This window comes from Aotus nancymaae, unplaced genomic scaffold (assembly GCF_030222135.1).
Source record: "Aotus nancymaae isolate 86718 unplaced genomic scaffold, 86718_ANA_hifiasm-v0.15.2.pri h1tg000064l_1, whole genome shotgun sequence".
NCBI lineage: Eukaryota > Metazoa > Chordata > Mammalia > Primates > Aotidae > Aotus > Aotus nancymaae.
This window is the reverse complement of record NW_026988479.1, coordinates 32448470-32472448: the sequence shown is the minus strand read 5'-3', so window position 1 is coordinate 32472448 and position 23979 is coordinate 32448470. Positions and strand designations below refer to the sequence as shown.

General features: G+C 49.6%; 3 protein-coding genes and 1 pseudogene across 3 annotated transcripts in view; 2 read left to right on the top strand and 2 right to left on the bottom strand.

Moving 5' to 3' along the window:
- LOC110567495 (multidrug resistance-associated protein 1-like) overlaps nucleotides 1–1118 on the bottom strand; it is a 70865-nt gene extending 69747 nt beyond the window's left edge. Inside the window, 1 exon segment of the mRNA XM_064366599.1 lies at nucleotides 305–1118. Within this exon segment, the coding sequence (XP_064222669.1) occupies nucleotides 305–556 (252 nt within the window). The 5' untranslated portion in view covers nucleotides 557–1118.
- Nucleotides 1119–7292: 6174 nt separating this feature from the next.
- LOC135270618 (nuclear pore complex-interacting protein family member B4-like) lies at nucleotides 7293–16709 on the top strand (the record flags this gene model as incomplete). Its single annotated transcript, XM_064366270.1, has 7 exons — nucleotides 7293–7983; nucleotides 10088–10216; nucleotides 11212–11247; nucleotides 11328–11389; nucleotides 11805–11899; nucleotides 13422–13495; nucleotides 15249–16709. Coding segments are annotated over exons 1-7 (1872 nt in total), but the record flags the coding sequence as incomplete, so codon positions are not given.
- A 54-nt stretch (nucleotides 16710–16763) lies between these two features.
- Nucleotides 16764–17928, top strand: LOC135270655 (nuclear pore complex-interacting protein family member B3-like; the record flags this gene model as incomplete). The annotated part of the gene is made up of 1 exon (XM_064366598.1): nucleotides 16764–17928. A coding segment is annotated over one exon (1062 nt), but the record flags the coding sequence as incomplete, so codon positions are not given.
- Nucleotides 17929–22565: 4637 nt separating this feature from the next.
- Nucleotides 22566–23474, bottom strand: LOC110568614 (tubulin beta-4B chain-like; annotated as a pseudogene).
- Between the last annotated feature and the right edge of the window lie 505 nt (nucleotides 23475–23979).

Below are 23979 nucleotides of genomic sequence, written 5' to 3'. Positions count from 1 at the left end.
ATAGGAATGGGGGAGGAAGAACAGAAGAGAACAGAGCACTTCAGAAAGACTGCTCCAGAACATGGGAAAGCCTTGCTGGATTCAACTTGTTTCATATACTCAAGTGCAAGTTCTCTGTCAAGAAGTCAAATGCGTTTTCCTTCTTTCGGGCACGACCAGACAAAAGCACGGCAGCCCTGGTCCGGGCCTCGTGGAGCCGGATATAGAGTGCAGTCTAGAGGCTGCACTCTGGGGAACTTCCATGCTTTTGTGGCCTGGAACCCCTGGGCCCCCTCTCTGAAGTCGCCCCAGCTTCCCCCTGTACCTGCACGATGCTGCTGATGACCATGGGGAGAATGTTCAGGGGAAACCGGAGGATATTGAACAAGGCCAAGGACACGAAGGCTTTCTGGGCATCCAGGATGTTCTTCTCTTCAATGGTCACGTAGACGGCAAATGTGCAGAGGGCCACCTGCAAGCACAACGTCCAGTGCTTACTGCTATGCCCGGAGTGAGACATCATCCAGGAGCAGCGACAGGTCCTGGGGACAGGCTCGGGCCCTCTGCAGGTGGCCATAACTGGTCAGCCGCTGGAGCTCATGGACAAGCCTGGGGCAGTAGCTAGCACATAGCAGGTGCTCACTAAACACTTCAGGAATGAACTGGATAAGTGAACGACCAGGAGCACAAAGACCTGGCCTCACGCATCAATATTCTCAGCGATGTCCTAGAGGGGCGCGATCCCACCACCAGGCCTTTGCCCCTGCAGTTTCCTCGGCCTGAAACCATCTTCCATCCAGGTGGCCACCTGGCTCCTCCCTCTCCCCATTCAAAGGAGCTGCCTCTCCCACTCTACCCAAATAGCCCTGCCATCTGGCCATCAGCCCATGTACTTTCAGGGTCTCAGGACCGCCATTTCATTGTTACTTCCTGGAAGATCATACAGCTTAAAAATAAAAACCATATGCTTTGCCGTGTATCCGCTGTGGGACCCTGTTTTCTCATCGATAAAACGCGAGTCGTGATACGCTTTTAAGGGCAGCTGGCACTTACATAGTGTGCTTATTAGCCAGGGCCCAAGCTCAGTAAAACTTAACAGGTGGCAGCTGTTTTTATTTCTTGTTCCAGGATTCGGTCCAAATTCCTTAGATCATTCTTCCAAGGAATCTATTAACCTGGTCCCACGAGCAAGAGCCGAGTCCCACAGGCAGGCAAAGCTGGTTCCTGTTTTGGCTCTGACATTAACGAGACAGATGACACTAAGGCGCGGATCAGTAATTTTCTAGGCTCCAATGCCAAGAGGAGGCAAGGTGCTCAAAATGATAGGGACAGACATTCCCTGGGTGCAGTGGTTCGATCATTGCTCACTGCAGCCTTGACCTTCCGGACCCAAGCGTAATTCCCACCTCAGCCTCCTCAGTAGCTAGGACTACAGGCGTACACCACTACGTCCAGCTCATTTTTTTTATTTTTGTAGAGACAGGGTCTCCCTGTGTTGCCTAAGCTGGTCTTGAACTCCGGAGCTCAGGTGATCTGCCTGCCTCAGCCACCTGAAGTGCTGGGATTACAGTCATGAGCCGCTGCACCCATCCTGGCTCCCATCTTCTAAGTGGTAACAACACACTGGAATCTTACTTTTTTTTTTTAAGACACAGTCTCATTCTTTTGTCCAGGATAGAGTGCAGTGACACAATCGCAGCTCACTGCAACCTCAGCCTCCCAGGGTCAAATGATTCTCACGCCTCAGCCTCCAAGTAGCTGGGATTACAGGCACGTGCCACCACACCCAGCTAACTTTTGGTGTTTTTCTTAGCAGAGATGGGGTTTTGCCATGTTGGCCAGGCTGGTCTTGAGCTCCTGGCCTCAGATGATCCATCTGCCTTGGCCTCCCAAAGGGCTGGGAATACAGGTGTGAGCCACAATGCCAAGTCCAGAAATCCTCTACTCAAAAGTGTCTACATGTATCTACATGACAGAGTATTCAGCCACAAAAAGGACTGAAATTCTTATACATGCTGAAACATGGATAAACCTTGAAAACACCATGCTGAGAAACCAGTCAGACGGGCGGGCATGGTGCCTCACGCCTGTAATCCCAGCACTTTGGGAGGTCGAGGCAGGCAGATTACCTGAGGTCGGGAGTTCAAGACCAGACTGACCAACACAGAGAAACCCATCTCTACTAAAAATACTAAAATTAGCCAAGCATGGTGGCAGATGCCTGTAATCCCAGCACTTTGGGAGGTCGAGGCAGGCAGATTACCTGAGGTCGGGAGTTCAAGACCAGACTGACCAACACAGAGAAACCCATCTCTACTAAAAATACTAAAATTAGCCAAGCATGGTGGCAGATGCCTGTAATCCCAGCACTTTGGGAGGTCGAGGCAGGCAGATTACCTGAGGTCGGGAGTTCAAGACCAGACTGACCAACACAGAGAAACCCATCTCTACTAAAAATACTAAAATTAGCCAAGCATAGTGGCAGATGCCTGTAATCCCAGCACTTTGGGAGGTCGAGGCAGGCAGATTACCTGAAGTCAGGAGTTCAAGACCAGACTGACCAACACAGAGAAACCCATCTCTACTAAAAATACTAAAATTAGCCGAGCATGGTGGTAGATGCCTGTAATCCCAGCTACTCAGGAGGCTGAGGCAGGAAAATCGCTTGAACCCAGAAGGCGGAGGTTGCAGTGAGCTGAGGTTATGCTGTGGCACTTCAGCCTGGGCAACAAGAGCAAAACTCTGTCTCAAAAAAAAAAAAGAAACCAGTGAGAAAAGGTCACCTATTGCTTGATTCCATTTATATGAAATGTCAAAAGTAGACTAATATAGAGAGACAGAAAGCAGATGAGTGGCTGCCTGGGATGGAATGCAAGGCTTGGGAAGCAAGTGCTGAGAGGTACAGGGCTTGCTTTTGGAGTAATGAAAATGTCCTGGAATTATCAGTGACTGTCACACCACCCACACAAAACCCACTGGGTGACCGTCACACCACCCACACAAAACCCACTGGGTGACTAACCGTCACACCACCTACACAAAACCCACTGGGTGACCATCACATCACCCCCACAAAATCTACTGGGTGACCGTCACACCACCCACACAAAACCCACTGGGTGACTGACCGTCACACCACCTACACAAAACCCACTGGGTGACCGTCACACCACCCACACAAAACCCACTGGGTGACTGTCACACCACCCACACAAAACCCACTGGGTGACCGTCACATCACCCCCACAAAACCTACTGGGTGACCGTCACACCATCTACACAAAACCCACTGGGTGACCGTCACACCACCCACACAAAACCCACTGGATGACCATCACACCACCCACACAAAACCTACTGGGTGACCGTCACACCACCCCCACAAAACCTACTGGGTGACCGTCACACCACCCACACAAAACCCACTGGGTGACTGACCGTCACACCACCTACACAAAACCCACTGGTGACCCTCACACCACCCACACAAAACCCACTGGGTGACCGTCACACCACCCACACAAAACCCACTGGGTGAACGTCACACCACCCACACAAAACCCACTGGGTGACCCTCACACCACCCACACAAAACCCACTGGGTGAACGTCACACCACCCACACAAAACCCACTGGGTGACCCTCACACCACCCACACAAAACCCACTGGGTGACCGTCACACCACCCACACAAAACCCACTGGGTGACCGTCATACCACCCACACAAAACCCACTGGTGACCGTCACACCACCCACACAAAACCCACTGGGTGACCGTCACACCACCCACACAAAACCCACTGGGTGACCGTCACACCACCCACACAAAACCCACTGGTGACCCTCACACCACCCACACAAAAACCACTGGTGACCCTCACACCACCCACACAAAAACCACTGGGTGACCGTCATACCACCCACACAAAACCCACTGGGTGACCGTCACACCACCTACACAAAACCCACTGGTGACCCTCACACCACCTACACAAAACCCACTGGGTGACCGTCACGCCACCCACACAAAACCTACTGGGTGACCGTCACACCACCCACACAAAACCTACTGGTGACCGTCACACCACCTACACAAAACCCACTGGTGACCCTCACACCACCTACACAAAACCCACTGGGTGACCATCACACCACCCACACAAAACCCACTGGGTGACCATCACACCACCCACACAAAACCCTCTGGGTGACTATCCCACCACCTACACAAAACCCACTGGTGACCATCACATCACCTATACAAAAAAACCACTGAATTGCACACTCTGAAATGGTCAATTATATCTCCTTTAAAAGAAATAAATTTGGATGGGCATAGTGGCTCCTGCCTGTAATCCCAATGCTTTCAGAGGCTGAAGAGGGAGTATCACTTGAGGCCGGGAGTTTGAGGCTAGCCTGGGCAGCATAGCAAGACTGGGCCTCTACAAAAATTTTTTAAAAAATAAGCCAGGCAGCCAGACGGGATGGCTCATGCCTGTAATCCCAGCACGCTGGGAGGCCGAGGCAGGCGAATCACTTGACGTCTGGAGTTCAAGACCAGCCTGGCCACCAGGGCAAACCCTGTCTCTACTAAAAATATAAAAATTAGTTGGGCATGGTGGCATGTGCTTATAATCCCAGCTACAAGGGAGGCTGAGGCAGCAGAATCACTTTAACCCATGAGGTGTAGGTTGCAATGAGCCAAGATCGTGCCACTGTACTCCAGCCTAGGTGACGAAGAAAGACTCCGTCTCAAAATAATAATAATAATAATAATAATAAATTTTAAAAATTCAGGTGTAGTGGCATGCCACCTATAGTCCTAGCTACTAGGGAGGCTGCAGCAGGAGGATCACTTGAGCCCAGGAGGTCAAGACTGCAGTGAGTTGTGACTGTGCCACCATACCAGCCTGGGCAACAAAGTGACACCCCTCTCGCTAAATGAGTAATTTTTTTAAAAGTACCTCTCCAAGTCAACCTATTTTTTAGTGTATAAGGCACAGAGGCCTGGGCAGCAGGCACGGGCCCCAGGCCTGGCATGGAGCTTCTGGCTGGACTGGAGGAGGCCATGGGGCCAGGCATGCCATGGCTCTTGCCCATATGGAATTATTTGGGATTTTTGTTTTTGAGTTTTTTTTTTTTTAATCACTCTGTCACCCAGGCTGGAGTTCAGTGGCACAATCTCGGCTCACTGCACCCTTCACCTCCCAGGTTCAAGTGATTCTCCTGCCTCAGCTTCCCTAGTAGCTGGGGATTAGAGGCACTTGCCACCATCCCTGGCTAATGATTTGTATTTAAGTATGTATTAAGTATGTATTTAGCACTAGGGTGCTATCTTGCTCCTCCTCATCACCCGGGGGGGCAGTGGGCATGGTCTTGTCCTCTGGCTGCTGCGGGCCTGGGCCGCCCGGGTCAGTGTGGTGGGGCCGACAGCACAGTTCCTGCTCCAGTGTGGTGCCGGCAGGTGCAACCCTGTAGGCTAGTGTGGGTGCCGCCTGGAGGTTCGTGCAACGGCCCCTGGAGGCTAGCGTGGGTGCCGCCTGGAGGTTGGTGCTGCGCCCCCTGGAGGCTAGCGTGGGTGCCGCCTGGAGGTTGGCGTGGGTGCCGCCTGGAGGCTGGTGCGGCGCCCCCTGGAAGCTGGTGTGGGTGTTGCCTCGAGGTTGGTGCTGCGCCCCCTAGAGGCTGGTGTGGGCGCCGCCTGGAGGTTGGTGTGGCGCCCCCTAGAGGCTGGTGTGGCCACGGCCTGGAGGTTGCTGCGGCGCTTGTTGGTGCCCAGCGCCCTGCTCGGGGCTTCCTGTCTGCGTCGCTCCTGCCCCCTCCCAGGGTGACAGGGCGGGGTTCCACTGGGCAGCATGTTCTTGCGAGGCGCCTTTGCTCCTCTGGGAAGTTAGCGGTACAGCCGCTGAGGCCTCTGCTGCTCAGGTCGCCATATCCCCCGCCGGGGTCAGCCGGGGTCAGCCGGGGTCAGCCGGGCTCTCGCCTCAGGCCACCCACCCCGCTCCGGCCGCCGCCACCGCCTCTCCCTTCCCGCGGTGGGAGGAGGCGATGGAGCGACCTCCAGGCACTCGGCAGCTTCCGCTCCCCCAGTAGCCGGCGGGGCGGAGGAGAAAGAGGCCAGGAAGCAGAACGTCCCCGCCCGCAGGAGGGTCGGCCCGGAGGAGGCGATGGAGCGACCTCCAGGCACTGGGCAGCTTCCGCTCCCCCAGCAGCCGGCGGGGCGGAGGAGAAAGACGCCAGGAAGCAGAACGCGGCGCTTGTTGGTGCCCCGCGCCCTGCTCGGGGCTTCCTGTCTGCGTCGCTCCTGCCCCCTCCCGGGGTGGCAGGGCAGGGTTCCACTGGGCTGCACGTTCATGCGAGGCGCCTTTGCGCCTCTGGGAAGTTAGCGGTACAGCCGCTGAGGCCTCTGCTGCCCAGGTCGCCATATCCCCCGCCGGGGTCAGCCGGGGTCAGCCGGGCTCTCGCCTCAGGCCGCCCACCCCGCTCCGGCCGCCACCACCGCCTCTCCCTTCCCGCAGTGGGAGGAGGCGATGGAGCGACCTCCAGGCACTCGGCAGCTTCCGCTCCCCCAGCAGCCGGCGGGGCGGAGGAGAAAGACGCCAGGAAGCAGAACGTCCCCGCCCGCAGGAGGGTCGGCCCGGAGAAGGCGATGGAGCGACCTCCAGGCACTGGGCAGCTTCCGCTCCCCCAGCAGCCGGCGGGGCGGTGGAGAAAGTCGCCAGGAAGCAGAACGTCCCCGCCCGCAGGAGGGTCGGCCCGGGGCTGCGCCCCCTGCTTCCTGCCCGCGAGCAGCTGCCGGGGCCTTCCCTGCCGTGTTGCTCCCCAGGAAGCTCTAAGGCTCTCGGGCCTGCAGGGAGGGACGCTTTGTTCCTCGCTGTGAGTCTGCAAACTCAGGGCCGGGCATTTTCTGCGTATTCTTAAACGGGATGCTTCAATCAAAGGCTGATGGTAGAACCACTCTTTCTGATTATCGCCTGCTGATAATGAGAACATATGAACAGAAAATAAGAATATTTATGAATCGGTTCCAAACTTTGGAGGGATCAAGTAGGGAGGAAAAACAAATGCTTCCTCCCACCTCTGTACACAAGAGTGTGCTTTACCAAATCGGTGTAAATTATGGATAACTTATGAAACTTCCTTTGGGCAGTTTAGGTGAGGATGGGGCCAGGAAAGATGATGGACAGTGGGGGACTGGCTTGGCCACCAGACGCGTGGCTCCTGCCCACCTGCTTGACACTCCCCACCCATCACTCTTGATGCTGCCAAACCGGGGTTCAGAATTAAAAGTCCACCTTCATAGGCAATAAGATAATATAGATAAGTGACACCATCACCCTATTTCAGATGTTAACATGTCTAGGTGTGTTAGGGGTGATTTGAGACCACACAACCTTGTGCCACAAAGTAGAATTCCTGGGCCAGAGGGAGGCATTTGATTGCCATGTTGTGATCTTCTCAATGAGTGTAAAGGCAGTCTTGTTTCATTTTGGATTCTTTCTTCTGTTGATATCTTGTAAGGGCACTTTGAATTTCCAAGCAGATAATAATTTTTGGTTAGCTTTTAATCATTGACTTCTAGCACAAGTCTGTGACCAGAAACCTGCTGTGTGATTAGATTTGTCTGACTTGATGAACAAAATAAGTCGGGTTAATTTTTGTAAATGTATCTTGCATGCTTAAAACCAGTGTAGCTCCAACATTTGTTCCCGAGATACAGGATGATGGATGATGGCTGCATGGATGTGATGGAGATGCTTTACTATTGGGACCTTCTGCATCCTTCTGATGTTTTGTTGCTTAGAATATGAATGGCTGAGAGGGGCCTGTAGAGCCTCCCACTCTGCTTGTGTGCGAGGTTCTTCCTGCCATCCTGCCATCATTTGTTTCTTATGTTTTGCAGCCAAGACTGACCATGAGAAACCCTGGAAGCTCAGGAAGGAAGGAGCCACCCAGAAGCAGGAACAGGGAGCTGGTGGGGAAGACCAGAAATGAAGTCTGTGAAGGTTCCAGAGAGGACCTGTCCTTGGGAGTCAGTTGGGGGCTGAGGTGGGGGAGGGGCATTGGAGGACAGATGTAATGTCCATTGTGTGGTGCCACATTCCGGGGCCAGGGATTGGTGGAGAGGGAGTATAAAGCACGAGGGTTGCTTAGGCAGCGCCCAGACAGGAGAAGATTAGGTGGAAGCCAGAGCCCTGGTCTCCATTTAATTGCTCCCGAGCCTCCCGCTCTCTTGCTCCACGTGTCCTGTGGCTTCCCTGATGGACTTTCTCCCTGACTTGTAGCTGAACCTCCCACTCGCACTTGAAGACTGTTTCAACCCGATCCTTTCCTAGACTCCTTTCTCCTCCCCCTCCTCCAGGTGCCCAACATCCCCTGTACCCCTCCCTCCCCTTCCCTCCCATCCCCCTCCCCAACTCAGATCCTGCCCCATCCCCATCCCCTTCCCTCCCCTAGCCCTAAGCCACCCCCACCTCTGTCCTGGCCCTCTCAGGGCACCCTGAGAGGACCAGGACATGTGGGTGCCGTGGCCGCTCTTTTGGCTCCTCCTGCTGGGGTTTCCCAGCCATCAACCCACCCATGTGAGTAGACGCTGGGCCCTTGGGGTTTCTTCCTTGTTATTGGGCTGTGTCACTTGGCATATTACACAGTGCAGGCCTGTAATTTCAGTACTTTGGGGGGTTAAGGTGGGCAGATCACCTGAGTCCAGGAGTTCAAGTCTAGCCTGGGCATCATAGCCAAACCCATCTCTACTAAAGATTCCAAAAATGATTAGTTGGATGCCTACTGCACTCTTGTCTCAAACAAAACCAAAACAAGATGAAATGTCATTTGAGTTTTGTCATTTGATGACTGTTTAGGAACTTCTGTGTCATCCCTGTCTTCTGCTCTTGGGGGCTGCCTCTAGGGAGTCTGTGTCCAGTCAGTGTGATGGGAGATTAGAAGCCCATCAGGTGGAGAGGAGAGGGCTGCACGTGCTGGGAGGTTTGCAATGTGGGAGTCACTAGGAGTGACGTGACCAGGATGTGAGTCAGGACTGTATTGTCCTTGGTTTTGTAAAATGTGTATGGTGCAGATCATTGATTGACCCAAAGGAGAAAGGGTCTTAAAGTCCTTATGTTATTTAAATATAAAGAAATGACAGGCCTGGTGTGGTGACTCACGCCTGTAACTGGGAGGCTGAGGCTGGCGGATCAGTTGAAGTCAGGAGCTCCAGACCAGCCTGACCAACATGGTGAAATGCTGTCTCTATTAAAAATATAAAAATTAGTCAGGCGTGGTGGCAGGTGCCTGTAGTACCAGCTACTCAGGAGGCTGAGGCAGGAGAATGGCTTGAATCCAGGTGGCGGAGGTTGCAGTGAGCTGAGATTGCACCACTGCACTCTAGCCTGGGTGACTGAGTGGGACACGTCTCAAAAAATATATATATATTTTTTGTGATTTTTGTTTTTGTTTTTGTTTTTTTGAGACAAAGTCTCCCACTTGTCTCCCAGGCTGGAGTACAATAGTGTGATATTGGCTCACTTCAACCTCTCCCTCCCTGGTTCAAGCGATTCTTCTGCCTCAGCCTCCTGAGTAGCTGGTATTGCAGGCATCTGCCACCATACCTGACTAATTTTTGTATTTTTGGTAGAGATGAGGTTTCACCATTTTGGCCATGCTGGTCTGGAACTCCTGACCTCAGGTGATCCCCTAGCCTCACTCTCCGAGAGTGCTGGGATTACAGGCATGAGCCACCACACCTGGCCTTTTTGTGATGTTTTTTAGATCATCAGCTATTGTTAGGGTTAGTGTATTTTATGTGTGGCCTAAGACAAGTTTCCTTCTTTTAATATTGCCCAGGGAAGCCAACAAATTGGATATCCCTGCTTTACGTCAAGAAAAAAAAAGGCAGTGTACATTTAGAATGCCTAAACACACTACCAGCCATGCAAAAAACATGAGACTGGTAGCTTCCAATCTTTTTTGAAGCAGTGGAATCCCCTGGTGATATCTGAGGGGTGTGGTTACCTCTTGGAGGAGGTTGATGGTTTCTAAAGATTATTATTTTTTACTGAAATATTGTGAATGTCACTGACCTTTTCATTATTTCAACTATTATTATTCCAGGGCATCAGTTTTCCACCTAATGATTTGTACACTGGGCATGACGTTCCTGGCATTGTGTGGATAGTCTTCACTGTTGTATTTATGGGAGTTTCTATGGTTGGCCTTTTCCTCCGAAAAATTTGCTTCTGTGTGAGTATACTAACACAGAAAGGTAAAGTATACTTTACCTTTCATGACAGTAAAAATGTGGTTGTCTGGGGACTGAACCTCCTTCTGAATAACGATCCAAGAAAAAAGCACTAATCCCACAATGCTTTTTATAGTCAAGGGAAGAGGAAGTACGTTTTATTTTTACAACCTAGATAATTACCTGCCATTCGGGACTGCCTTTCTCCTTTTTTTTTTTTTTTTTTTTGAAATGGAGTCTGACTCTCTGGCCCAGGTTGGAGTGTGGTGGCACAATCTCAGCTCACTGCAACCTCTGCCTCCTAGGTCCCAGTGAGACTCCTGCCCCAGCCTCCCAAGTAGCTGGAACTGCAGGCATGTACCACTATGCCCGGCTAATTTTTGTATTTTTGGTAGAGACGGGATTTCACCATTTTTGTCAGGCTGGTCTTGAACTCTGAACTCAGGTGATCCACCTGCCTCGGCCTCCCAAAGTGCTGGGATTACAGGTGTGAGCCACCACACCCTGCCGCATTTAACAGTCTCTACCCTACTTAGTCCTGAACAGAGAATTGTCAATATAAGTGAGGGAAGTTTTCTTTTTTTTTTTTTGACAGTCTGGCTCTGTCACCCAGCCTGGAGTATAATGGTGTGATCTCGGCTCACTGCAACCTCTACCTCATGAGTTTAAGCGATTCTCCTGCCTCAGCTCCCAACGGGCGGCTGGAATGACAGGCGGTCACCACCACACCCAGCTAATTTTTGTATTGTTAGTAGAGTTGCGGTTTCACCATGTTTGCCAGGCTGGTCTCAAACTCCCAATCTCAAGTGAGCCACCCACCTCAGCCTCTCAAAGTGCTGGGATTACAAGTGTGAGCCACCACGCCTGGGGAGGGGATGTTTTTTCATGTACCACTTCTGATTTTAACGAAATTACCTGTGAGTTAAAATCAGAAAAATCCGATTCTGTAAAGAACTTGAAAGATATTCTTTCAGGCTGGGTGTTTTGGCTTTTTCAGGTCACCTCTTCTGCAAGAAAGGCTCTTGACAACTGGGTAAGTTTTGTTTCTTTGTTTTCCTTGCTTTTGGGCATAGTCTGCCAGGTGAGGACATGGATGTATTTTTCTCCCCACAGTTCTGTGCTCAAGCCTCGGAGAGGGAGACGGCAGAGAGCAAGGCTGCCTACAAGCAGCACAGGTAGGTCATTGTGATGGATTTTTTTTCTTTTTGAGCCGGAGTCTCCGTCACTCAGGCTGGAGTGCAGTGGTGAAATCTCAGCACACTGCAACCTCCACCTTCCGGGTTCAAGCAATTCTCTGTGTCAGGCTCCCAAGTAGATGGAATTAAAAGCATGTGCCACTACACCTGACTTTTTTGTATTTTTAGTAGAGACAATTTGTCCTTGTTGGTCAGGCTGGTCTCAAACTCCCGACCTCAGGTGATCTGGCCACCTCAGCCTCCCAAAGTGCTGGGATTGCAGGCTTGCACCACCGCGCTCAGTTGTTATGGTCATTTTTAAGGATGTTTTTGTTTTAAGATGAAGCTTCGAGTGTCTAGTAAAGAACGTGATGTTTTAATTCTTTTTCAAGTCCATTCTTTCTCTGTCTTCTAGATGGGAAATGAGGAGAAAGAGGAGAGTGCCAGGGAGACACATGAGTGAGGGGCCAGCCCAGGAACGCCTGTGCCTGAAGAACGCTTTCTGGCGAGGTAGGAGCTCCCGTGAAGGCAGCCGCTTAGTTTCTGCTGCACAGTCCACATACCGTGCTTCTCCTTTTGGGGGTGAGGGCTCAGGTGGGGTAATTGTCATGTCTCCTGGAAACAGTTCCTAGCACTTATGAAGAGAACAGTTGTCCTGCTGGGGGACAGGACCCCATTTTTCTCAAGTGCCCTAGCTGAATGGCTCTTGGCTGATCCCATGTGAATGGTTGAGCTCAGACCCCTCCACTGACTGTGGACTTTGCCCCCCACTGATACCTTGGTTAGTTTTAACTGTGAAGACGAGCCTACAAGGCAAATGGGCCAGCTCCCCTTCCCACCTTGAGTCAGTGTGAAGGCTTTGTTTTTCTTTCATTTGAGAAAAGTAACAACGATAACATTTTAGAATGGGAGCTGTAAGTGCTGATGAGAGCAGAGATTTTCGGGCGATGTCTTCGTGGATCAATAAAACAGTACATGAGATCTGCTTTAAGAAAAGAAGCATTTATTTGCACTTTTTGGAACTTCCTTCATTCTTTTTGCTCGTTTAAATTGTTTATTGTGAACTATGTAACTCCTTTAGTAAGCTAAATTTCTATGTAATCTTACTCCTCTAACATTTGAAGGGTGACCCTAAAACTTTCCAGTTGATTTCTTTCTTTCTTTTTCACTTTTCTTTCCTTTTCTTTTTGAAAACCTTGCTCTGTCACCCAGGCTGAAGTGCATTGGCACAATTTTTGCTCACTGCAACCTCCACCTCCTGAGTTCAAGCGATTGTCCTGCCTCAGCCTCCCAAGTGGCTGGGATTACATGCACCTGCCACCATGCCTGGCAAATTTTTTCTTTTTGTATTTTTAGTAGAGACAGAGTTTCACCATGTTGGTCAGGCTTGTCTCTAACTCTTGACCTCAAGTGATCTGCCCACCTCAGCCTTCCAAAGTTCTCTGATTACAAGTGTGAGCCACCGCATCCGGCCCCCATTTAATTTCTGTAGCGCTTACCTTTTCTCATGACCGTTAGTCTCTTTATGTTCATTTCTGTTCAGAAATATTGACAATGCCTGGTGAGATATGGAGGTTAGATTCACTATGAATCCACAGGATTTAAAATGCCCCTACAGCTTGAAGAAAAGGAGCAGTGCTGCTCCTGTCGTGAGCCTATAGATGTTCTTCCCATCCATGGCTGTTTCTATTTTAATTTGGAGTCTGTGCTCACATGATGGGTGATTTCCTTTGATGTGTACTGGGAACCCCTGATTTAAAGCTCATTTCCAGCTGGTTAGAGCCCGACTTGTCCACAGCCTGTTGAGAGTTAAGAAAACTCCTGGACCAGGACTCTGCAGTATCTTCCTCAAGGCTCAGGCCCAGAGGGCTCCAGGGTCCTCTGATGCATCTGGTCAATTAACCCTGTGCCTCTGGTAAGGGACCTGAGTGTGGCAAAGAGGGTGAGATGGCAGCAGAAGGCGTGGAGGGTTTCTTATTCTGCACAGAACATGCGAGCGAGATTTAGCCCCATTTCCTTCTCTTGCCCTTAGCAGATTCAGGACCTCATTCGGTTCCCGTGAGGAACAGAAGCTGCGTCCCAAGTGAAAACACAGAGAAGACAAAGGTAAATGCTGGGGTCATTTTCACTCTGCCTGTATCAGGACACTGTAGTCTTTTCCTCCATCATCCTCTCCTGGCCTGGCCTCTGCTCTGTAGGTTCTGTGATACCTTTTCTGTCTGGACTTTTTCAGAAGCAAAATCTTTCCCATAAGCTTTCTGGCTTCTTCATTCCCAGCTAGTCATCTTGAGTGGCACCTCCAGAAGCCATAAATGCTTAGGGACTGAGGGCTGAAGGGCTTTTACTGTTCTGTTTCTGGAAATAACGGGAATGCCACTGACCTCCACTTTCATGGGTCTCATGGCCCAGTGAACTCTGACTGATCTGTTACTCAAGGTGTTGTGGGGTCTATTTCTGAATTATGTGGGGTTTTCTTTTATTTTGCTGTGATTTTGTTTGTTTTTTTCTACAAGGTAGGTGATCAACATTTGAAATATCTGCTGTATTCCCAGAAGTGATGAAAGTGAAAACTCATTAATCCAACATTAATATGTGCTTTGTGCAATTTTGAATGCTCTTCGTCAAGGTCAATTTCATAGTTCATCACACTCCCATTCCTGTTGGTAACTGTGTTGTGCAAAAATGCCTTCACCCCCATGTGGTGGTGCCCTGATCTAACATTCTAAGTGTCAGAGTTTCCGTATTTGTAATTAAAAAATGCCTTGATTGTGAGTTAGTGAAAGTGAATGTAACCTATTACCCACAGTGACAATTCCCAACCAAGGCCTTAAATGATGCTCAGCTATGCTGGTTCTCGTGTGGCCTCTGTACCTTCAACAGCTGCCGAGTCCTATGATTACACATGATGGGAACTGTACACTTGAAATTAAACACATTTCTAAAACTTGCTTTTTTCAGAAGTCCCACCTCAGTATTCCCTGGACAAAAGTATTATTTATGTCATAATGCACTTAAAATTTGTATTACCTGGGAGTTAAAAGAAATACTCTAGCCATGCCTAACTGACTTCTGTATGTCAGATTCTTCTGTCAGAAAACCCTCTCCCAGTTTCCCTGCTTATCTTCAAGAATCCACATTTCCCCAGAGCCATCTGTGCTCATGGAGGGCACCCCCAGAGTGAAGAAGACCCTTTGTCAAGAAAGGAATCAGAGGGAAAATGAGAGGGTCCTGCAGGTAGAGCTGGAATAGACTTCCACTCTGCCTCCTGCAAGCTCTGTGACCCTGGGCACATGTTCTTCTTCCTCGGGGAGCCTCTGTTTTCTTAAGATTTGGAGCAGGGTGGTCACACGGACTTGCAGAGTTCTGAGAATCAGAGACAGAACATAAAAGGCCTGGAGAACATTCTCCAAAAAGAAGCTGAAACACACGTGTGGACAATGGGCTTTTCATGCCTCTCTTACTCGCTGTTTATCTGATGCAAAGAACGTGCTCTGGTGATGGCGATGAGGGAGGAATGAGGATGGACAGAGACACTCCTGTGTCTGAAAGATGCTTCTTCCTTACTGTGCTATGACTCTGTCTTCCCTGGGGCAGGCCCCCAGCCTGCCTACATTTGCAGACAGACGCAGTGGCATATGGAGAAAACAGTTTGTCCCAATGACTCTTCTTCACTCCCCAGCTGTCGGTGGTACTTAGTTGAAGGGTGACTTCATGACACTGATGCTGCTGTTTTGAAACCTGGAGGACAGAAAGGTGCAAAAAACTATCACCAGCAACATAAGGTGCAGCCTGTGTTGGTGGTGGTGGTTCTGTCCATCAGATTCATACATTTCAAAATAATTCCTCCTTCTGCCTGCAGGTTAATTTGGCTGCAGCACGGCAACATCATTGCCCAGGATTGCCCGACTCGCCCTACCTGATGGCTGACCCTTCAAGAACACTGATGGCTTGCCGGCCACATCCTCCATCTGGGTGTCACCTGGGACTACAGACACCTACACACGAATGTCTTCTGGCACCTCTATCACCTTCTTCAGCCAATGATCTTCTGAGCCCATACACAACTCCACCTGAGTGTCTTCTGGCACCTCTGCCAGCTTCTACAGATGATGAGTTTTCGAGACCACAGACACCTACAAACGAATGTCTTCTGGCACCTCTACCACCTTTAGCCAATGATTTTCTGAGTCCTTACACAACTCCACCCGAGTGTCTTCTGACACCTCTGCCACCTTCTACAGATGATGAGTTTTCGAGACCACAGACGCCTGCACATGAGTGTCTTGTATTACCTCTGCCACCTTTAACGGATGATTCTCTGAGTCCATATGCAACTCCACCCGAGTGTTTTCAGACACCTCTGCCAGCTTCTACAGATGATGAGTTTTCGAGACCACAGACACCTACACATGAGTGTCTTCTATTACCTCTACCACCTTTAGCCAGTGATTTTCTGAATCCATGCGCAACTCCACTCGAGTGTCTTCTGATACCTCTGCCACCTTCTTCAGATGATGAGTTTTCAAGACCACAGACGCCTGCACATGAGTGTCTATTACCTCTACCACCTTTAAACAATGACTTTCTGAATCCATTCGCAACTCCACTCGACTGTCTTCTGACACCTCTGCCAGCTTCTACAGATGATGAGTTTTCGAGACCACAGACACCTACACATGAGTGTCCTGTATTACGTCTACCACCATTAGCCAATGATTTTCTGAGTCCATATGCAACTCCACCCGAGTGTCTGACACCTCTGCCAGCTTCTACAGATGACGAGTTTTCAAGACCACAGACGCCTGCATATGAGTGTCTGTTACCTCTACCACCATTAGCCAATGATTTTCTGAGTCCATACGCAACTCCACTCGAGTGTCTTCTGACACCTCTGCCAGCTTCTACAGATGATGAGTTTTCGAGACCACAGACACCTACACATGAGTGTCTTGTATTACCTCTACCACCTTTAACCGATGATTCTCCGAGTCCATACACAGCTCCACTCGAGGGTCTTCTGACACCTCTGCCAGCTTCTACAGATGATGAGTTTTCGAGACCACAGACACCTACACATGAGTGTCCTGTATTACGTCTACCACCATTAGCCAATGATTTTCTGAGTCCATATGCAACTCCACCCGAGTGTCTGACACCTCTGCCAGCTTCTACAGATGACGAGTTTTCAAGACCACAGACGCCTGCACATGAGTGTCTGTTACCTCTACCACCATTAGCCAATGATTTTCTGAGTCCATACGCAACTCCACTCGAGTGTCTTCTGACACCTCTGCCAGCTTCTACAGATGATGAGTTTTCGAGATCACAGACACCTACACATGAGTGTCTTGTATTACCTCTACCACCTTTAACCGATGATTTTCTGAGTCCATATGCAACTCCACCCGAGTGTCTTCTGACACCTCTGCCAGCTTCTACAGATGATGAGTTTTCGAGACCACAGACACCTGCACATGAGTGTCTTGTATTACCTCTACCACCTTTAACCAATGATTTTCTGAGTCCATACGCAACTCCACCCGAGTGTCTTCTGACACCTCTGCCAGTTTCTACAGATGATGAGTTTTCGAGACCACAGACACCTACACATGAGTGTCTTGTATTACCTCTAACACCTTTAACCGATGATTCGGTGAGTCCATACGCAACTCAACCCGAGTGTCTGACACCTCTGCCAGCTTCTACAGATGACGAGTTTTCAAGACCACAGACACCTGCACCTGAGTGTCTATTACCTCTACCACCTTTAACCAATGATTTTCTTAGTCCATACGCAACTCCACCCGAGTGTCTTCTGACACCTCTGCCAGCTTCTACAGATGATGAGTTTTCGAGACCACAGACACCTACACATGAGTGTCTTGTATTACCTCTAACACCTTTATCTGATAATTCTGTGAGTCCATACGCAGCTCAACCCGAGTGTCTGACACCTCTGCCAGCTTCTACAGATGACGAGTTTTCAAGACCACAGACACCTGCACCTGAGTGTCTATTACCTCTAACACCTTTAACCGATGAGTCTCTGAGTTCATACGCAACTCCACCTGAATGTCCTCTGACATCTCTGCCAGCTTCTACAGATGACGAGTTTTCAAGACCACAGACGCCTGCACATGAGTGTCTGTTACCTCTATCACCATTAGCCAATGATTTTCTGAGTCCATATGCAACTCCACTCGAGTGTCTTCCGACACCTCTGCCAGCTTCTACAGATGACGAGTTTTCGAGACCACAGACACCTACACATGAGTGTCTTGTATTACTTCTAATACCTTTAACCGATGATTGTCAGATTTTATACGCACTCCACCCGAGTGTCTTTATACGCCTCTGCCAGCTTCTACAGATGATGAATTTTCCAGACCACAGATGCCTGCACATGACTGTCTTTTGTTACCTCTACCACCTTTAACCGATGATTTTCTTAGTCCATATGCAACTCCACCCGAGTGTCTTCTGACACCTCTGCCAGCTTCTACAGGTGATGAGTTTTCGAGACCACAGACACCTGCACATGAGTGTCTTGTATTACCTCTACCACCTTTATCCGATGATTTTCTGAGTCCATATGCAACTCCACCCGAGTGTCTTCTGACACCTCTGCCAGCTTCTACAGATGATGAGTTTTCAAGACCACAGACACCTGCACCTGAGTGTCTATTACCTCTACCACCTTTAACCAATGATTTTCTTAGTCCATACGCAACTCCACCCGAGTGTCTTCTGACACCTCTGCCAGCTTCTACAGATGATGAGTTTTCAAGACCACAGACACCTGCACCTGAGTGTCTATTACCTCTAACACCTTTAACCGATGGGTCTCTGAGTTCATACGCAACTCCACCTGAATGTCCTCTGACATCTCTGCCAGCTTCTACAGATGACGAGTTTTCAAGACCACAGACGCCTGCACATGAGTGTCTATTACCTCTATCACCATTAGCCAATGATTTTCTGAGTCCATATGAAACTCCACTCGAGTGTCTTCCGACACCTCTGCCAGCTTCTACAGATGACGAGTTTTCGAGACCACAGACACCTACACATGAGTGTCTTGTATTACTTCTAATACCTTTAACCGATGATTGTCAGATTTTATACGCACTCCACCCGAGTGTCTTTATACGCCTCTGCCAGCTTCTACAGATGATGAATTTTCCAGACCACAGATGCCTGCACATGACTGTCTTTTGTTACCTCTACCACATTTAACCGATGATTTTCTTAGTCCATATGCAACTCCACCCGAGTGTCTTCTGACACCTCTGCCAGCTTCTACAGGTGATGAGTTTTCGAGACCACAGACACCTGCACATGAGTGTCTTGTATTACCTCTACCACCTTTATCCGATGATTTTCTGAGTCCATATGCAACTCCACCTGAGTGTCTTCTGACACCTCTGCCAGCTTCTACAGATGATGAGTTTTCGAGACCACAGACACCTGCACATGAGTGTCTTGTATTACCTCTACCACCTTTAACCGATGATTTTCTGAGTCCATATGCAACTCCACCCGAGTGTCTTCTGACACCTCTGCCAGCTTCTACAGATGATGAGTTTTCGAGACCACAGACACCTGCACATGAGTGTCTTGTATTACCTCTACCACCTTTAACCGATGATTTTCTGAGTCCATACGCAACTCCACCCGAGTGTCTTCTGACACCTCTGCCAGCTTCTACAGATGATGAGTTTTCGAGACCACAGATGCCTGCACTTGAGTGTCTATTACCTCTACCACCTTTACCAATGATTTTCTGAGTCCATATGCAACTCCACTCGTGTGTCTTCTGACACTTCTGCCAGCTTCTACAGATGATGATTTTTGAAAACCACGGACATCACCACTCAAGTGTCTTCTGACACCTTTACCTTCTTCTCCAGATGACCATCTTTGGAGACACAGACACCACCACTTGAGTGTCTTCTGGCATCTCTACTACCTTCTCCAGATGGTCATCTTTGGAGACCACAGACACCACCACGTGAGTGTCTTCTGGCATCTCTACTACCTTCTCCAGATGATCATCTTTGGAAACCATGGACATCACCACTTGAGTGTCTTCTGACACCTCTACCGCCTTCTCCAGATGACAATCTTTGGAGGTCACAGACACCGTCACCCGAGTGTCTTCTGACACCTCTACCACCTTCTCCAGATGATCATCTTTGGAAACCATAGACATCACCACTCGAGTGTCTTCTGACACCTCTACCACCTTCTCCAGATGATCATCTTTGAAAACCACGGACACTATCACTCGAGTGTCTTCTGACACTCCTCATGACCTCTCAGCCCTCAGCTACCTCCTTCCCCTAGGTTTTCTCTAGTACTTCGGCCACCTCCTTCACTTCGCTGACCTGCTGTCTCAACCGACACTCAACCTTCACCTGAGTGTCCTCTCAGACTTCACCCACTCCTCTAGTCACGTGGCCTCTGAGACCTCGACCAACACCTCTAACAGCACCACTTGATGTGTTGATTCGAATGGTATAAAGTAATTTGTAAAACAAATTCATCTCTTCTTTTTTGAGTGAATAGAAAGAAATGTCACAGATGGTCCTGCAGGGCTTTGAAGTACAAGGGTAACACCGGCTGAGATCCTGCTCACTTCTCTCAAGTTTCTGAGAGTACACAGTCGGTTGCATTATTTTGTCATCATGAGTTTGGCAGCAGGTATCTCTTGTAGATAAAGACATATTTTTTATTTTTTGTGGGGACAGAGTCTCACTGTGTCAGTCAGGCTGGAGTGCAGTGGTGCAATCCTGGCTCAGTGCAACCTCCATCTCCAGGGTTCAGGTGATCCTCCCACCTTAGCCTCCAGAGGAGCAGCTGGGACTACAGTCATGCACCACCACGTTTGGCTCCTTTTTATTTAAAAAAATTTTTTTGAGATGGAGTCTCACTCTGTTGCCAGGCTGTAGTGCAGTGGCACCATCTTGGTTGACTGCAACCTCTGCCTCTTAGGTTCAAGCAATTCTCCTGCCTCCGCCTCCCAAGTAGCTGGGACCACAGGTGCATGTCACCATGCCCAACTAATTTTTTGTATTTTTAGTAGTGACAGCGTTTCACTATGTTGGCCAGGAGAGTCTTGATCTATTGATCTCATGATCTGCCCACCTTGGCCTCTGAAAGTGCTGGGATTACACGCATGAGCCACAGGGCCTGGCCTTTTTTTTTTTTTTTTTTTTTTTTTGAGATGGAGTCTCGCTTTGTCACCCAGGCTGGAGTGCAGTGGTGTGATCTCAGATCTCAGCTCACTGCAATCTCCACCCCCCAGGTTCAAGTGATTCTTCTGCCTCAGCCTCCTGAGTAGCTGAGACTACAGGTGCATACCATCACACCTGGCTAATTTTTCTATTTTTAGTAGAGACAGGGTTTCACCATATTGGCCAGGCTGGTCTTGCACTCCTGACCTCAGGTGATCCACCCACCTCAGCCTCCCGAACTACTGGGATTACAGGTGTGAGCCACCATGCCTTCTCTCTCCCTCCCTCTCTCTCTCTCTCTCTCTCTCATCTCTCTCTCTCTTTTTTTTTTTTTTTTTTTTTATCTTTTTGTAGGGATTGTGTTTCACCATGTTGCCCAGGCTGGTCTCAAACTCCTGGACTCATGCCATCTGCCAACTTAGGCCTTCCAAAGTGCTGAGATTACAGGTTTGAGCCACCAGCCCAGCCAGAGATTGTGTATAGAAGCCAGAAATAGCAGTTTTGCAGGTGTGCATCGAACCTGGGCCACATGGCCATCTCTGTGAGGGATGAGACCTGTCCCTGACTTGCAGGGCATCCTGTGTCCTCCAGCAGAGAGATCCACACTAAAGGGCACAGAGCTTGTGACCACCCACCCGCAGTGGAAGCACAAGTGAAGGGACCCAAGGTGCAAAAGAAAGAGACCGGATCTCCTGGGAACAAGGAGGAGGCTGCGGAAAAGGCTGGAGTGGGTTGTTTTCACTTGGGAGTTTGTGTAACTCAGGTGGAGCCGGAAGGCTCCTGGCTGGGCAAGCAGTGTGAGCAGTAGCATGGAGGCTGCCTGAGGGCCCCATAGAGCCGCCACGGGAGAGCTCGGATAGCCGGGTGTGCACAGGGAATTATGCCCCCAGCACTTCCTCATTGCCCTACTGTCCTTAGTCCATTATCTGTAGGAATGATTCTTTCCCTGGGTGTGTGAAGGCTCTGGATCAGGGTGAATGAATGCCTAGAGCTCTGGGAAATTTAACTTGGTTCTGTCAGGGGGCCCTGTCTCCCCTACTTTTTATGGTGCCAGGAGACTAACAGTGAGGATGGGTCTGGTTTATTGGAGCTGCGCCTTGGTCTTCAGAATCAGGTTGACTTTGGCGGGAAACTCAAAGCCAATCCTGAGCTGTTCTGGCATCATCTTATCCCCAGCAACCTCGCTCTCCCCCTGCGACTCCCAGCTTTGCCTCTCCCAACCTTGGCATGTAAAATCCTCCCCCTTCGCTGTGTCCCTGCTGCCTGATCCCAGACACCAATTCTCAGTGGGGCTCAGAGCCCCAGCTTTCTCAGAAGTGAGCTGGGACTGATGTGGTTATGAGTTCATGGTGAGGACAAGGAGACCAAGCCCATGAGGAAAGCATCTTGCCAAATAGCTGCTAAAAGGGAGAACCTCCTCCCTCACGCTGGTTACATGGGAACATTCCCACTCAGAAGATCAGCATAAGATGTTCATTGAAGTTTACTAACCTTAGGGTGTAACAGCTCAGGCCCCGGGATTTCCTATCTCTGTTTCAAAAGATAAGGGATAGCCTCTGTCTCCAAGACTAAAATTCAGATTCTTACAAGATGAAGAGATTATAGGAACACACACACAGTGAAATCTGAGATCTATATGTGTGATCTGTAGATAATTATTCTTCATGACATACATACACATCTGCAGCCACACACAGAAGTATTCAGTAGGGGCACAGGTATTTTATAGAAGACAAAATGTATATTGGGCAAAAAAGATCACATGGAAATAAACCAAAACAATTTTTTTCACTATAAAAATGCTTCAGTAATGGTGTGTGTACAGCAGGGGACGTGGACAGGGAAAACCAAGTGCACACACAGAGGCACAGGCCAGAGGACAGGCTGGGAGTGAATAATGAGTTCACACCGCTCCCTGCTTTCCCTGGTGACTGCAGGCTCTAGGCCACCTCCTCCTCGAGCTTGCCCTCCTCCTTGGCCATGGTGTCCTGGTACTGATGGTATTTGAACACCAGGTAATTCATGTTGCTCTTGGCCTGGGTAAACTCCATCTCATCCAGGCCCTTGCTCGTGTAGCAGTGCAGGAAGGTCTTGTGTGGAAACATGGCTGTGAACTGCTCCGAGATGCACTAGAACAGCTCCTGGATGGCCCTGCTGTTGCCAATAAAGGTGGTGGACATTTTTAGCCCTTGGGGCGGGATGTCACAGACAGCTGTTTTCTTGTTGTTGGGGATCCACTCAGCAAAGTAGCCACTGTTCTTGTTTTGGACATTAACCTTGTCCACCTCCTTCATGGACATGCAGACCCTGAACACGGCAGCCACTGTCAGGTAGCGGCCATGGCAGGGTTGCAGGCTGCCATCATGTTCTTGGAATCCAACATCTGCTGGGTGAGCTTGGGCACTGTCAGGGCCCCAGTATTGCTGGCTGCCCTCCTGGTCAGTGGGGCAAAAGTGGGCAGGAAGACTTGCAGGCGGGGGAATGGGACCATGTTCACTGCCAGCTTCTGCATGGGAAGTGCAGGCAGGTGGTGACCCCACTCATGGTGGCAGATACCAGGTGGTTCAGGTCACCACAGGTGGGCATAGCAGCTTTAGGATTCTGAAGCAGATGTCATAGAGAGCCTCGTTATTGATGCAGTAGGTCCCATCTATGTTTCCTATGAGCTGGTGGATGGAGAGGGTGGCATTGTAGGGCTCCACCACCGTGTCTGACACCTTGGGTGAGGGCACCACACTGAATGTGTTCATGACCCTGTCTGGGTACTCCTCCCGGATCTTGTTGATGAGGAGGAAACCCATCCCAGACCCAGTCCCCCCACCCAGGGGGGCCCGACCACTTTGCTGTTTTATTTTGTGTTTTTTACTATACTTCTGGATTTAATATGCTGTTTCTTAATTTTATGTTCAGATACCTTTGTGTTAGCTACTACATACCTAACAAATGTTTTCTTTTATTTATGTTTAGATTCATAGAGGGCTGGGTGAAGTGGCTCACATCTATATTCTCAACATTTTGGGAGGCTGAGGTGGGTGGATCACTAGGTCAGGAGTTCGAGACCAGCCTGACCAACATCATGCAACCGCATCTCTATTAAAAATACAAAAATTAGCTGGGTATGGTGGCATGCACTTGTAATCCCAGCTACTCAGGAGGCTGAGACAGGAGAATCGCTTGAACTGGGGAGGCAGAGGTTGTAGTGAGCTGAGATCATGCCACTGCACTCCAGCCTGGATGACAGAGAGACACTCTGTCTCAAAAATAAATTAATTAATGAAATAAATTAATAGAGATGGGGTCTCACTATGTTGCTCAGGCTGGTCTCAAACTCCTGGGCTCAAGTGATTTTCTCAT